The sequence below is a fragment of the Eurytemora carolleeae genome, unplaced genomic scaffold (assembly GCF_000591075.1).
Source record: "Eurytemora carolleeae unplaced genomic scaffold, Eaff_2.0 scaffold3, whole genome shotgun sequence".
NCBI classification, from domain to species: domain Eukaryota; kingdom Metazoa; phylum Arthropoda; class Copepoda; order Calanoida; family Temoridae; genus Eurytemora; species Eurytemora carolleeae.
This window is the reverse complement of record NW_019397377.1, coordinates 657,654-674,245: the sequence shown is the minus strand read 5'-3', so window position 1 is coordinate 674,245 and position 16,592 is coordinate 657,654. Positions and strand designations below refer to the sequence as shown.

Here is a 16,592-nt window from a genome sequence, read left to right as displayed (position 1 = left end):
CGAAGGTATGTGGAAGTGCATTATATAGAGAAAGAAAAATGTTAACTGGGAATAAGCAAGATCAGGTGCATGACAAGCAGATGGGAAGGTGAGTTGCATGTAAAATGAGGATGTGAATATGATGCTGAAACCTTATTTTTTATAAAAATACGATCAAGGAGAGGAAACCAATCAAAAGGCATGAACTTATTATTTAGATGTTTTTAACACCCCGTAAAAAAAATTTGTATACTAAACAAAAACCACATCATTTGCTCTAAAACCTTCATTTTACACAACTTTTACATCAAGTAAATATGGAACTAAATAAAAGTTTTAGTTCAACAGTTTTTTATACCATTCTTTCCGAAATGATTTTTTCCCCCCAACCTTTAATGCATTTACGTAATAATGGTGTCTACTGTCTAGGATACACTGGAATGTTTTGTTGGTCTCACTCCGAACAATGCGAAGAACAATATTCTCTGAGTCTGGGTTAATCTGAAAGATTATATATAATAAAATTTGGCTCAGACGTTTTAATTTTAACTTATAATGAGGCAAGCAATAACATTCACGACAGTTCAAGTTACAAAAAAATCTGATTAAATTGGGCATAAAACTCCATCAGTTTCTTTTACAGAACATTATTTTAATACTTTCTAAACATAAAATCCCCGCCCCCCCCAAAAAAAGTGTAAAAATTATAGATGTTTATGCAATTTTCATACACTTTTTACTCTTTGTTGATTGTGCATTAACATCATGCAATCATTTATATTGTTTCTTTTGACAACTTAATTGCTTAATTTGAAACTTATATTGTTTGATTTTTATTATCTAATAGATAGCTGTCTTATAGACGCCTGACAATATATAACTTCTTATCATTGTATACTTCAAATCTGCGTATAAAGGTGTTTTAAATACTTTTGCAATGGTGATTTCATGTTTAACAATTTTTTTAATATTGCCATCGACGCCATCGTTGAAATTTAGAAGAACAAAAAAAATTAAGTAAACAATTCCATTCAAACTGTGCTAATCAAATACCAGAATTTGTTATTCTGAAGATTACAGAGGATTTCCAGATTGTCTTTTGTATAAATTCATTAGTTTCTTGGCCTGAAATTCAGTTAGTATTTCACCTAAGTGTACATTGTACAATGCTAAGTAAAGTATTAAGCCTCCTCCTTTTCACTTTTGGAACAACATCTTCGTTTGATCCGTACTCCCCTGGACCATTCAAAACTAAATATACGTGGGTTTTTAACTTTTAAACATTTTAGGTTTTAATGCGAATAGAAGCATTTCTCACACTTTGAGATTGAATTGAATATAATAATGTTATTTTTCATGCAATGATTTTATTTTTTACTCTTTCAATATTCAATATTTTCCTCTAACTAAGCTTTTGATGAATTATAGAGCTTTATTGCATACATTAAGAAAGCTTGCTAAAGTTCGAATCTGAGGTAAAGTGAGATTTGTTTGTAGGAGCTACAGCTCACTATGGAATCTGGGATTATCTAATGATATTGATGTTTGGGCACCTGATACTAACGAACCTCTAGTCTCTCCCATCATCTATATGGTTGGAGGATTCGGAGGCCTTCTTCCAGGGTCAGCTTATTATACTTTACTAAACAGGTAAAAGTAATGTAAATCTTTAATTTCATTTTAATAAAATAATGTAAATTATTTCATTTATTATTGTTAGTTTTTTATAATTTTGTAAGATTTCATAACAACAAGGATAGTTCTTTCAGCTTGCGAATAATTTTCCCAGAAGGACAATAATTTAAAAGGAATCCTTCTGCAACTTACAGTTTTTACCTGTTCTCAATGTAAATAAATCGCATGCAGTTGTACTAATATCATACACTACTTTATTTCCCTTCATGCCATACCTATCTGCAGTAGACAATGCTCTAGATTGCTCAAAGTAAACATTATCTATACCATGAAACATATTTCAAATTTGTTGTAGCTATCCTGTTAAACGAAGTCAAATACACTGCTTACGCTCAATTATATGAAAGTTCCCTTTCTAAAAAGAAAATGAATATTCACTGAACACTTTCATAGAAAATAAACAATTCATCTTTTTCAGACTAATAGCCTACTAAGTACTGGAACTTCTATTGTCTACCAAAACAACCATTCTTATAAAATCTTTTATCAAGTCTGTCTAGACTTTTATTCCTTAGTTTTTTTGTTTGTTTGTTATAACAGATAACATACACTGTTCTGTGCTCAACCTCTGTCCAGTGTTCAATTAAAAACATTAATTTTATCCACATCAGCTATTTTTCAGAATACATTAAAGAAACAACAAAGTTTTTAAAAAACAAATTTTGAAACTAAGCACACAGAGGTTTCATTGAATAATTTACCCCAGGATTGCAAGTTTTGGATTCACCATTGTTCAACCCTGGATGTTAGGGAACAATCCAGTCACAAATTACCAGGTGAAATAAAAGATATAAAGGAATTGAGTCTTTGCCACAAACTCTGATTTTCTAATCACTATATCTTTGGAACCAAATTTTGCAGACCTTGGATATCTCAAACTATGAATTCTTTCAGATCAAATAATTTGATTTTGAAATATCAAAGGGTTACAACATCGAGTAATAAAGATATTAGGGTTTAAATATTTGATTTTGTTCCAAAGACTCAATTCTTTTTCTAATATAATTATGGCTTTACTCTTATTCTCCCTTATTTATGATTCCTTGGCATTATACGTGCTAAATGATTATTCTGACAAAAATGTTTAAAAAGAATGATTTTTTCATTCATTTGCTTATTGCATCATATAATCAGTTTCCTTGGTATTTTTATTATTACAAAATAATGATCAGTTTTTTGTTCATTTACATTCAATCTTTTTGCTATTTTTAAAAATTATTTTAAAATTGATAATGATCTTTTTGTTTATTTCTAAATCTCTTTGATATTTTTATGGATTTATTGTAATATTGATTGTTGGCAGGGAGTTTGGTTAAATGATGTGATGGATTGGGTTGAGATTCATCTTCAGGATAAACTGGAAAACGAGGGTAAACCATAAATTTTATAACAACAATTATTTTTGAGATTTAATAATTTTTGATCGACTAGTTTCTAGTCAATTTTCTGAACTTTTCCTTCAGAAAGGTCTTGGTCACAGAGTCCTGACTCGAATTCCAAGACTAAGACATTTTAAATTGAAAGAAATAACCATCTAAATATGAAAAAGGGATAGAATATATAAGCAAGAGAGCTTAGTATAATTTGATCAGTTTTTATCCTGACTTCTCAGTTTGACTGGTATATAGAGGATTTGATCATTTAGCTATAGACACTAGTTAAATATATGGTCTTCAGGGTTATTAGACTTGATCTATTTATGATGGTATTTTAACAGATTTTTAAAGTTAAATTCAAAATTTGAGCTGCAGAAATACACAAAACACCTGGATTTTCATTTTTTTGGGTCTTTGTATCTTATTTAAGTATGCAATTATGTTCTGTCCTGCAGTTTGGGTAAAGGAAGCTTAAAATAAATTATATATTGATATTTTTTACAGTTAAACATGAATTCATCAAATTTTGTTAATTGTTATAAAAGAATGCTCATGATTCAGGCGAGGTTTGAAAAACTCAAATTATTTTTTATACCCTACATGAAATATTTTCAACTCGACGTAAATCTATTTCTGTACCATCATAAAACAATATACACTTAATTTTTAAGAACAAGTTCAAAAACCCTTAACACCCTATATTTGACTAGTGTAGAGTACAGTAAACAAACAGACTGTATAGAAGGCAAAACGAGCACTACACCAATTAATTAATTGATTAGTCTAAATTGATAAACCTTCTGTAGAAATTGGATACGGACTTGTGATTGATCATGATTCTAAATTCTTGATGTCTCATTCGTCAGGAGGTCATATTGTTGTGGAGTTTCTTAAGGTATATCAAATGATCAAATACTTTGTAATTCAATTAGGATGATATGTAAAAAAATACATGAAGAATAATCCAACTTTTGCTAGTTTTACTATTTTACAGTAAAGAAAATATCGCTGAACCAGATAATTTTAACAATAGATAATTTGACTTATCAAAATTAAATTGTTCTTTGTTCTAAATTATGAATGATATATCATCAAGAACCAGTCTTTGACTTATTCATATAATTTATTTACATTATATTTGGCATGCTTACTGATATGCTATTGTTCTCTGATATGTGTATATTAGAGTGGTGGGGAGGGGGGATGGGAGGAGATTTCTTTTGTAACAGAACAAAGAGACAAACAATGCATATATAAAAGATTAAGAACAATAAATAAATTGCAACAATCGAAATCTTTATTTTCTGAATCTAAATCATTTCTGTTGACATCTTTATTGTTCAGAAATTATTTGAGGAAATGGGGGGGGGGGGACAATAAAATGCAATAATGTTAATCAATTCTCTTCATGTTATCAACATCATTAAAAGAAATAACCTAGCCCGGAATTCACGAATAGATTTTATCGTTTAAAAGATTAAACAATAGTTTTATTTAGCCAAATGATTTCATTAACCTTTATTTTCACGTATTCTTTTATATCGCTTGAAATTTGTCATGGTTTGCCCTGAAGATTATTATGTACTTTGAAAAAAACGATCGTTTTTAAATACGACTCACTCGTTTTGAACTTTTAGAAAACGAATAACGATCGTTTTTGAAAACGATAGTTTTTAAAAAAATGATTTGCGACCGTCTTTTATACGTTTTTTAAAACGATCGTTTAATGAAAAAAACGATCGTTTTTGAATTTTTTTGATTGACAAATTTATGTTAACGATCATTAAGGAAGGGTTGTCCTTAACGATCGTTATCGAAACGACAAACGGTATAAAAACGGTCGCTTTTGGAAAAACGATCGTTTTTTGAAGAAAAAAATATTACATGCACCTTTATTGAATGTCGTCTTACATGAGGTTAAACAGTTGTGGGAGAACTAAAACTTCTTGATATATTCTTAAAAACTACTCAATAATAAGTACAGGTGACCTTCAGGTCGGTTTCCTCTCTTCGTCAACGATTGTTAACGAAGGGTCATCGTTAACGATCGTTAACGAAGCGACGAGTTTTATAAAAACGATCGTTTCGTTTTCGATTTTTCGTCGTCGTTTCATAACGAAACGATCGTTTTTCAAAAAAATTAAAACGTTAACATCCCTACTGAACTACAGTTGATCATATCTTTCGGTTCTAAAAACCATTAAGTTAAAGATAGAATGACAATGAAAAGCTTATGAAACTAAGCATACCTGCTAAATATACGTAAATAAATGATACAAAGAACAAAAATATTGATTCTTGATAACAAATTCATTTAGAATTTTAAAAATACATATCAATCCGCGTAAGAAAAATCATGTATGCCTTAAAATAACTTTTCCATAAACTTTTTGATTTTCAGCACAACTGTCGAGATATCAAGGGACAGATACTGTTCTCCCCTGTGGATGGTTTTGATCCTTATGGTATTGTGGATATCTACGCTATCACACCTGGACAATATCTGAACTATGAGATACCTAGTCTAAGTAAGATTTAGGGAGGGATGTCTGGTTTCTTATTTGAGATTCTTTCCAACTACAGTGAAACCCTTAATAACGAATACATCGAAAGGATTCATCAAATGTCGTATTCTTCACTTTCTGATAATGAAATGTTGCAGATATTTCGTTTTTTAATTAAATGATTATATGGAACTCTTTAAAACTGTTCCAGCATATTCATAACTATTTATTTATTTTCGCAAATACTGAAATTTACGAAATATAGTATAAAACTCATTGAAAAATTGTCAAGACGACATTTGATAAATTCTTCCGATGTATTCGTTATTAAGGGTTTCACTGTATACATAGGATATTTTCAGTAATTATGCAACAGAGTTATACTTTACTAAGGAGTACCAAGACCAATTTAGATAAAAAAAAACACAGAGCGTAGCGCCTAGATATTTTATTTGTTTAATTTCCTAATATTTTAATCCCTATATCTTTGTTATCTGATGGAGCAAACCTTTGATATTTTTAACTAAGATTAAATCATCTAACAGAGTTCATGGTTGAAATATATAAGGTCTACGACATTTGTATGCAAAGATTTAGTAATTAAAACATCAGAGTTTGTTTGCAAAGACTCGATTCCTTTCTTCATAAAAGCTTTGCAGAGCTAGTGAGATCTCCCATTACTTTATCATCCCATGAAATAAAAACCTAAGAACAAAGGAACAAAGAGTTTCCTGCTATAAAAATGAGCGGGTTTGTTAGGTTAAACTGTGTTGTCACCTCACAGTTGGCCCGGTCTTAATTTTTGTGTTTAATTTGTAAAAACTGCAGAGATTTCTGTGACAGGTCGATATGTTATACTAAAGGACGGTAAGACAGCTTTGGTTATTTCAGTTTTGCAAATTAAATTTCATTTTTTTTCGGTTCAACTAAATCTGTAACAGTTGGGTTAAAAAATTATGCAAACATTATGTGTTCTGAAAATATGACTCTGCAGTTTGTAAGTATAAAGAATTCTTTATAAAAGAAGATCTTTCTAAGGATAATCTACTTTTTCTGCCGCAGAGCGCTTTCAGGCTTGACAGTTTATCTTTCCTTGCAACTGTATATAAATTACATTTATATATTTGAGATTGAATTAGGACAGATAATCAAATATATGTATTCATCCTGTCTGCAGCTGTATAAATATACCTTTTTTCTGCAGATGGAATTGTGATCACAAAAAACACGATGACTAGAACGTGAATATTGTGTCAACAATTTAAATATAAAAGTACAATTTCACATGGAAAAAATCAAGATGTAGGATGGAGGACGCAGAAGGGAGAGGAATTAAATTAATTTTATCATCTTTGCATTAATGCGTGCAAGACACTTTAAACCTTTCATTTATTCACTTATTTGGGCATTTTTAGGGTAAACTAAATGCATCTATTCATTGGTATTTGTCTTTTCAAAGATTCTATAACTGTGACAGGAGAAAAAAAGACGATTTATCGTTCAGTAGAGATACTATTAAATTTTTTTTTTCATTGATATGGATGCTTTATAATTTATGAACAATATAATATCCTGTAAATAAAGTTTTTCTTCTTCTTAAATATCATTTTTTTGAAACGTTTGATATGTTTCCTTTCTACAAATATGCGTATTATCTTCGTATACAAGTGTATTTGGTAAACGTTTGAATACGAAAAACGTTGATATCTTGCTAATTCTAATATAAAAATGTTCTTGGACTGCTTTTACTGAATAAACGCTGATTCAGTCAGTGACGTACAAGAGAATTTGTGTGCCCCCCCCCCTCATGGCAACATTGTGCCCCACCTTAAAAACCCCTTTTAAAAATATTGATACCCTTTTTAACTATGTTAAGATAAACTATTCGATCATATACCCACTTCCATATTTCAAGTGCTGATATATTATTTCTGTAATTTTCTTAAGTGGTCTCATCAGACACTCACTCTTAATACTGTGGTGTAAGCGTGAAAAATAGAGATGGAAACGTTTTTTTAAAAACACCTATATTTTCTTAATAATGATATCAATCAAAATTTACACTGAAGGCAGTATATTATTAACGCTTTTTTAATGGAACTTTTTTATGGCAAAAGTGAAATTTTAAAGTTTTTTTATATGATGTAGTTATACTTAAATGGAATAGATGCTTAATTTCAAGTGACCCTCCGATGTATCTTTGAAACCTTCATTTCTCCATAGTTTCTGAAGCAAAAATGCATGATTCACTTTAGTAGAGAAACTACAAATGAAAATAAACAGTTTTTAAAATGGGAAACATGGATATTTAATGCAATACTTGATCAGACAAAGCTTTGTAGGGTATAGTTGTGAATCAGAATTTAAATTATATCTGCAGTCACTTTAAACCTCTTAATTGATTCTATATTAATTAAACTACTTTGTAGGTTTGTGAACTTAGAAGAATGAAAGAGATTTACAAAATGATTGTTTAAAAAGCTTTAATAGCACTGCCTCCAAAATGAAGAATCCGAGTTTTTTTTTCAACAAATCTCTAGATATAATTTTAACTTAGCCCACCTCCCTGCGTGCCCCCTCCGCCTCTCAGGGGGTGGCACGCGTAGGGGGCCTATGCACACAGACCCCCCCCTTTTGTAAGCCCTTGGATTCAGTTGCTATACAAACATAACAACTAAGATTAAACGTTCGTGCCGGAATTTTAAATAATAAATCGACTTTTTCTCAAGCCACTGCTATCATTGAAAAGTAAGACTGATACCAATGAATAGCTAAAAGGGTATTTAGTTTACCATGAAAATACCCAGATAATCAATGAGTATATTTTTAGTTTTGATGTGTGGTCTGGAGGCTTTACCAGGTCTAGATGGACTTGGAAACCTGGTTCCACCATGTGCTCCAGAAGAAAAAAGTAATATGAGGTATACAATCTGCCAGCCATCGCCAAGGGCCTTGGAAATTTTAAAATCTAACCCAGCCTAACATAGACAATAAGTGCCATGAATTCACCTTTAAGCTTTTAAAATTGTTTTAGTAAAATATAGCCATGGGTAATGTCCAGTAAGAAATAGATATAAAAAAGCTGATCACACTTTACCACTTAACGTCGTGGTTTTGCCTATAAATGAACTCATAGTCATGAGACTCACCCATATTCGTCGTTCGATGTTCTCATAGAAAGAAGTCTAGGTTAAAAAGCTCAAAGCTAATGGTAATCGCCTTCATTAAAATTAGTCATGTCATGGAGACTGAGTTTCTCTCACCTGTTTTCTGAAATGACAAAGAATTATTGATTCAACAAATAAATAACAAAAAAGTTAAATGCTTTATTTAGATTCTGCCGATTCAGTTTTGAAAATATAAATATTCATAAAGACATTCAAACTTAAATTAAAGCACTATCTAAAATTGTTATCACCCTTGGCCACAAGAGGGAGGGAACTCCCAGACGCTATGAGCCTCCGCTATGCAGACATGGGCCTCCCAGATTTTTTAAGCCGACCGAGCCTCCACTATGCAGACCGAGCCTCTGCTATGCATTAAACGAGCCTCGACCATACAGCACAGCTTTTTTTAATCTTGGTTTTTATGTGTAATGAAAATTTTTAACTAAAAGAATAGAGTTATTTATTGATTGTCATGATTAGAAACATATGTGGACTCATAAATTGGTTTATAAGATTTATACTAAAACTTAAAATATTTCTTACGCAGAAAGGAAGATATTTGGAGAAATATATTTGAAGTAAATTTAGTTTGCTTTATTGTAATCTTTGATTTAAACAATACCTTTATTAGAAAAATGTTAAGCGTTAAATAATTGATACAAATTTTCTAGATTTAATTTGAACTACAAAAATGGGTATCGCTTGAATTAAAGATTATAAAAGATAAAGTTCAACTCAATTCAAATTCTTTACTTTAAATATTTTCCTTTTCATGTAAAAAAATGTTTAACGTTTCAAATACCACTTTATTAGTCATAGTTAGGCACTATTTATTATAATTGATAAATACTTCTCATCTTTGAGAAACCTCTCATGCCACTTTGTCAAAAAATTTGAAAAAAATCTTTTATTAAAACTTAAAACGCAAATTTATAAAACCTCCTGTAATACACAGGCACATTATGCTATATTGTGCATGCCCCTTTCTGCATTACGTAGGCTCAATCTGCCTAGCAAATCTGGGAGGCTCGTGTCTGCATAGCGGATGCTCATAGCCTCCAAGGGTTCTCTCCCTCGCCACAATGTACGTCATGCATTAAGTTTATAGACTATCTCATTACAGACATTACAGATATTTACTGTTTATACAAGTTGGTAAAATTATATTTTTGTTTGTTTGTTTTATTGTATAAAGTAAAAATAATGTTTATCTAATGGGAGTAAATATTTAAGTTTCTCGATAATTAATAAGTGCAGATTTATTAAATACTGGTTGTGTCAGTAGGAAGAAAAATTGAATGTATATTAGCCGATTTTCTTTTTAGGTTCTTTAATGCAATGGCTGGAAATACTTGGTTGGTGAATGCTACAGACTACGGACATTGTGATGCACTAGAACAATCTGTTATTGATATCATCCAGGAACATATATTATTAAGCCATTTTTTTTTTGGTGCAATTAAAAGTAAAATGACAAAAAGTTAAGAACTTTGAATTTAAATAATGAAAAAATCACTTTTCTTCAAAATTGAATTTAAGATTTTCGTCTGGAAACACAAATCATGATAATGAAATGTTTGTATTTACAGTTGTCCCATTTCTGCAGTGCTGCTCCTAAGGACGCTGACAGGGACGCCTACAGGAGTTTTGTATCTGGAGAGGTGGTGTCCTTCATTGATTTTATACTAGGAGACGAGGCCTGTCAGACAGGAGATTACATTCAGGTGACTTAATTCAGAACCCTCTAGTGATTTGCCTTAAAATAAGGTTTTGCCTGGAATAATCAAAGTTTCTTTAATAATAGCGTTTGTACAGTGAAACCCTTAATAACGAATACATCGGAAGAATTTATCAAATGTCGTCTTGAAATTTTTTCAATGAGTTTTATACTATATTACGTAAATTTCAGTATTTGCGAAAATAAATAAATAACCATGAATATGCGGGAACAGTTTTAAAGAGTTCCATATAATCATTTAATTAAAAAAAACTAAATATCTGCAGCATTCCATTATCAGAAAGTGAAGAATACGACATTTTATGAATTCTTTCGATGTATTCGTTATTAAGGGTTTCACTGTAAAAAATCTGAAAGTGCGACAATAATTTAATCTTTTAATTTTATTTGAAATTTATGTAAGACAAATTGAATATAAAGTGTCTGCCAATTTAGGATCCCACGTTAATGCCTGTCTCAACAACTGTTTTGAGAAAAGATAGCTTTCTCACACATCCATCTCATTGCAAACAGGTATTAATTAATAAGCAGGGGTTTACTGCAAACTCATACGTGCGATCAAACTAAATGTCCAACAAAATTCAGGGGACAATAGTTTCTAAAACTAACACTTGGCCCATTAACACTGAGTGTTAGAAATGGGCACAAATTGAAAGACTGGAGTTTTAAGATCCCGGTCCATTTCGAGAGTAAAAATTGGCAGTAAAAACTTTACCCAACATTTTATTAAGCATTACAAGGACAACAATTTCCCTTCTGAAACTATTTTCTGAAATAAAAATAATAAAAGGAGTTATTTTAAAAACCTATTTCAAGACAATGTCACGTTCCCGCTTTTGTGTATAATCCGCTTTTCAGAACAAAGCTCACTTTCATAACTTACAAAATAAATTACTTAAAGTAAAAATAATCTTATGAAGACTTTTAACAATTTTTTTCTTAATTTTAAAATGTTTTAAGAAAGATTTTTACAAAATATTACAAAATTATTTTGAAAGTATTACAGTTTTCCAGTTTTTCCCACTTTTGGATTCTTGGGGCCCCGGGAGGCCGGGACCCTTCCCCCTGGACCCCAAAAACCCAAAGTGGGAAACAGTACACCAACATTTATTTTGATATTTTCAAAATAATTGGTATTAGAAAAAGTCTGTACATTCTTCTTATCTACCTATTCAATGATTGAGACTTCTGCTATTCTCTGCTTCTTTTTTAATTCGGTCTGATATTTCTGGTTTCTCGGAAGGAAGTTTAGCTCATTTTATGTTTCTAAATTCAATATCTCAGCTGCTGACACTGAACCCATGAATAATCATGAAATAATACCCCTTCCAGGTTTTCTGGAATTTGATATTTGCTACCTCAGAAGGTTTGTAGATGTTAAATGATGACTCTACTAAGTATAGATCTATACACAATTAATGTGTACGTTTCCAGCTCTGTTGCAGGGTAAGGAAAGTAAAAGGAACACCGCACCTAACGCGATTTTTTTAATATTTGTAGGACCCAATGTCAGAATCTCCACTAATAAATAATGACAAATTTGGTAAAAGGAGTATCAACAGTTGGAGTCTTAAAACTGATGTGTAAGAGCATCTTGGGCCATACTAAATTATACTTGTACTTGATTCTTCTCAACATTTGGAAGGTCCGTGGTTGATGAATATTTACATGTTTCCCATAGGTTGTAGGTTTTCACTCAAAAGCTGGCTCACCAGACCTGTTTCTAAGGAGTGCAAGTCGAGATTTTCCATAGCAAGCCTGGAGCCAGAAAGATACAAAACCTCGGTTCTCCGGGGTAATACAGCGTTGACAGATGAATCCAGGCATTCCTTGTTGATTATCTTGTTTTCCTGTTTAACTTCCTTTCATACCTCAAGTTTCTTATGCATGTGTACGTTTAACTAGGATTTGCCATTTTTCTCTGTCTCCCTGTTTGAGGAAAGCTATAGAGTTGAACTGGATCCTATAATTGCTCAATTATTTCTAAAATCTTTGTTTCCCAAGCGTTTAAAGTGAATAAAACTATAATAGAATTAATAATGAATTTCAATAAATATTTAGACACACTGTAAATGGCAAGAGGACCCGTTTACTAAACCCTAAGCGACCTGGACTACTTAATCTGAATGAGACGAAGACATAATCTGTGAATCAGAACTAATGTGATGCTATTTGTTTTAAGAAAATATATGCTACATGCAGACATACAGTTATCTTATTGAACAAAATTGGTATCTTACTTTAACCTTGAGAACCAAGCTTGATTGTATAATCTGTACATTATTTTGATAATTTTTTCTTAAAAACATCAATGGAAAACCACAGAACCAAACAGTTCTTTAATTTCAAACCTCTAAAAAATATAATTCAAAGTTATTTTAGAATTGCAATGTAGTGTTTAAAATATTTTGGGTTGGGCTGTTGCAATAGGATAACAATAATTTTTAGAAAAGGAAAAAATAGAGAAGAAGGAAGGTAGGAAAGAATGGATTGCAAAACAGTTTTAAAGATTGCAGAAGACTGAAATTAGGTTTAGGATAGACTCTACTTAGTAGTATCTTTTACCAGTTTGCATTGTGCAATGGTGTAGTGCAAAATACATTACTTAAATTGGAAGAACCAACACACATATATTTAGCCAAAAGGGGGATACAAAAGCTTTTAAAATATTTTTGATTTATTCCTGTAAAGACTATATGATAAAATGTATCCACCTTGGGACCAAAGTCAAGTAGAAATGGTCGCAAAAATAAAAGAAAAAATTATCTCAAGATATTTATATATTTAAATATAAATATATTTCGGTTTTTAACTTCACATTTTTTATTAAAGAAGAATTATACTAAACATAATGTTTCACGTCTATCATGACGATCCTCAGTAGTTAAAATTCTTTGAACAACTATAAACAACTATAAATATAAATATATATAAAATATTCCAACTGATGATTGGGTTAGACCCTTTGTCTTTTGTCTTTGAAGAAATATATATTTAAACATCTAAAATGTATATTTAAACTGAAAAAAGTTGAAAATACTATATTTTTAGAAATATGGGAATTAGGGGACGAATACGAAGTCGTCTTTTTAAAAAAATTAACATTCCATTACCAAGTTAAATGCTTAGGATAAAGTTACTTCTTCTAATATATATTTCATGTAACCGGTAAAAGGCTGTTTTATTTACAGGAATTAATAATTTACATTACATTACATTCATTACAGGAGTATAAGCAATCAAAATGCATAAACACATAAATTCTTGAACATCATCGGATGCCTATATACCATAATAGTATTTAAAAAGAAGATATCAAAAATGTCACTCACCCATTTTAAAAGGGACACCCTGTATAATCAATCTATACCCTATAATGGTAAATAATAAAACTAAACTGTTGTCTGCTTATTTAATGATATAAACCAGCATGCTAGACAATAAAGATATCTTATTGTTCTATCAATAAGATAGATGTGCTTACGCGTACTTGAGTATTATATAATGATACAGTTTTACATCCCAGTATTTTCTAGATTGTACTTGTAGTAAAATCTGCGTCTGTCCAGTGTACAATATTTATATTTAGGAACAGAAATGTTACAAACTGTTTTCTAACAATAAATAATGTGTCGTATATTCACTGAATTGTATCACAGAAATACTTGGTTTCAAAACGACTTAAATTTAGCAGAGACAAATAAACAACTAAATAAAGATAAGTTGTCACTTTTAAGTGATATTAACTCAGATGATGTTTTTTAATGTTAATCAAGGGGAATCCTTCATCGTAATTTTTTATACTGGTATCTAATCCTGAACCCTTCAGACATTATTTTAATCTCAGCTGTATGTGATATGAAGTACACATAATTATACAGGGGTACCCTAAATACCCAGAAAGGATGAGACTGTAACAAAGACTTAAAACTCTGAAAATATGAGGATCCTCTAGATTAAAGTAAAGTTTTCAGTTTTAAATATATCATCAAATGATTTGGAAAAGAGCGAAACAAGTTCGGAGTTTCAAGGAACCCATGAACATAACTTTGATTGGCTAGGAGGTCATTCTGCGAATCAGGAGGACCTGGAGGTCAGTTNCGTAATCTTGTATTTGGTGTTGTTAGAAACCAAATAATATTACCACCAGCTTGAAACAGACTTGTAGCTGGATGGGAGGGGGGAGGCACAGGGGCATGTTCCCCCCTGTTGCTCGAGGGGCATATTATCTGAAACAAAAAATTGAAAAAATTAAAAGAATGAAACAAAAGATGAAAGAAAGAAGGAAAAAGGGGAAAATGGGAAATTATCTAATTAAGGATTATTTTGAAATTTTATTAAATTTTACATTTTAAAATCTTTTTTTTTTGTATTTTGAGAAACTTATCCTTGTCTGATTGTTATTAGATTAATGGTTTTAATGTATTATCTTGCAGTAAAAAGTAACAACATGGAGACAAATAAAGTACTGCCAGATTTAGGAGAAGCTTTTTGTACTCATCATTGCTGATAGGGGAGTTTTTTTAAATTCAAAAATGAATATTTTCATGCTTATGCTTATCTTGAACTTTTATAGGTATTTACTTTCTTTTTTCAAGCCAATTTTTCCTGTAGTAAAGATAAATATTGGCTGTTTGTGATGCACAAATTTTCAGTAATACGTTTATTTTTAGTTTAACTCAAATCACTACATGTACATAATGTTTATTCTGATTAGAGTTTAATCTTTTTAAAATTGTGCCTCCCACTCTACCAAATTTCTAGGTATGGCACTGAGCTTAAAAATTAACTGATCGCTCGAAAACGAAACAATACATATCAATAATAAAACCAAATATTGCAGTAGTAGTTACATTTCACATTATTCTATTCAGTCATATCAAACATTCTTAGGATACAAACAAAAACAACTTGTAATCAGTATCTCCCAAAGAGCTTTGTAGTATAAAGAGTATTGGGATTTATACGCAAAATCAGACGCCTCCATTGGGTTAAAAAGAAGCAATAGAATGTCGTCTTTTCTATAATTTAAAAAGATTTAGGACTTTTTAAGCATTTCCATCACCAAAAACTTGCGTTTTTTATATAATTTGCCGTTAAAAATGCATAACTTAATAATCTTTTTAGATAAACTTTATAATAAAAAAGATTGCAATGCAATTGGTTAAAAAAATTGGGCTACTTAAAACCAAGCTTTTTTCGGGCCTTGCTCACGTTACTGGCCTAAAATTCTGCTTTAGACTATTACAAAACTATACTTAATGACATCTAACAAATTTTGTTTTAAAATATGTGATATTTTGCATACAAATGAGATGCGTAACAAAATCACAATTTTAGCTTTATCTTAAAAGGAGAGCATCCTATATCCCATAACTGATTAAAACAAATTTAGAAGTTTATAACCGCGACGTTATTTTCCTACCATTTTTAGCACCTACAATGATTAATTTAGTTGATAACTAGAGTTTTAATGTTGATTGTTTGAATTTAAAACCAATACTGCAGCCAATATGAAAGTGTACACAGTACACACTATTCGGATAAATTCCTAATGCCCTGTCTTCTACTATTCTACTGTCTTTGGTATCTCCTATTTGTTTGCATGTTTATTCTTCACATGTTGTAATAATAACATAAAAACAATGTCTCTCCTTTCTTTAATTTTACTTGGTTAATTCTTTATTTAGAAAACTTACAAGGACAACACTTTTTTTTAAAGGAATCATTTTTCTGGTTCATGTAACCTGTAATAAATGCATAAAAGGTGATAAGATGGAGGTTAGGAACAAATGATATACCTAAATGATTGTTTCTGTCTTGATAAATAATATAAATCTTTACTGGACAATATTTCAATATCCCAGAGGCGTTTTTTTTATCTTAAAATGGAATTTGGTGATGCGGCTTTCTTTTACATTTATAATTGTTTTTACGTTCGGGTACAGAACTGTCGGAACTGTGCTCTGAAAAAAAGACCACCGACCGAGAATTATTTATAAAGTTATGTTAGAGAGCCGTTTTTTAGTTATTGAGAAAAAACAGGGGGGGGGGGATCAGGGCACTAAAAATTTAGGTTCCTTTAAAGTACATGGCTGACGGATAGGATCACTCTATAAATATAAAAGGTGTA

At 30.8% G+C, this 16,592-nt stretch overlaps 1 protein-coding gene across 2 annotated transcripts; it reads left to right on the top strand.

Moving 5' to 3' along the window:
• The first annotated feature begins 1,095 nt into the window (after positions 1-1,095).
• LOC111713932 (chlorophyllase-1) lies at positions 1,096-12,662 on the top strand. Of its 2 annotated transcripts, none has more exons than XM_023488922.1 (11): positions 1,096-1,240; positions 1,477-1,602; positions 2,381-2,450; positions 2,978-3,044; positions 3,857-3,945; positions 5,452-5,578; positions 8,385-8,475; positions 10,047-10,143; positions 10,311-10,445; positions 10,895-10,972; positions 12,521-12,662. In XM_023488922.1, exons 1-11 carry the CDS (start codon positions 1,146-1,148, stop codon positions 12,560-12,562), a joined length of 1,017 nt encoding a protein of 338 aa, XP_023344690.1. In that variant the 5' UTR covers positions 1,096-1,145; the 3' UTR covers positions 12,563-12,662. The 2 variants fall into 2 exon arrangements, with proteins under 2 accessions (XP_023344690.1, XP_023344689.1); XM_023488921.1 differs by having other exon boundaries at positions 1,477-1,629.
• The last annotated feature ends 3,930 nt before the right edge of the window (positions 12,663-16,592 follow it).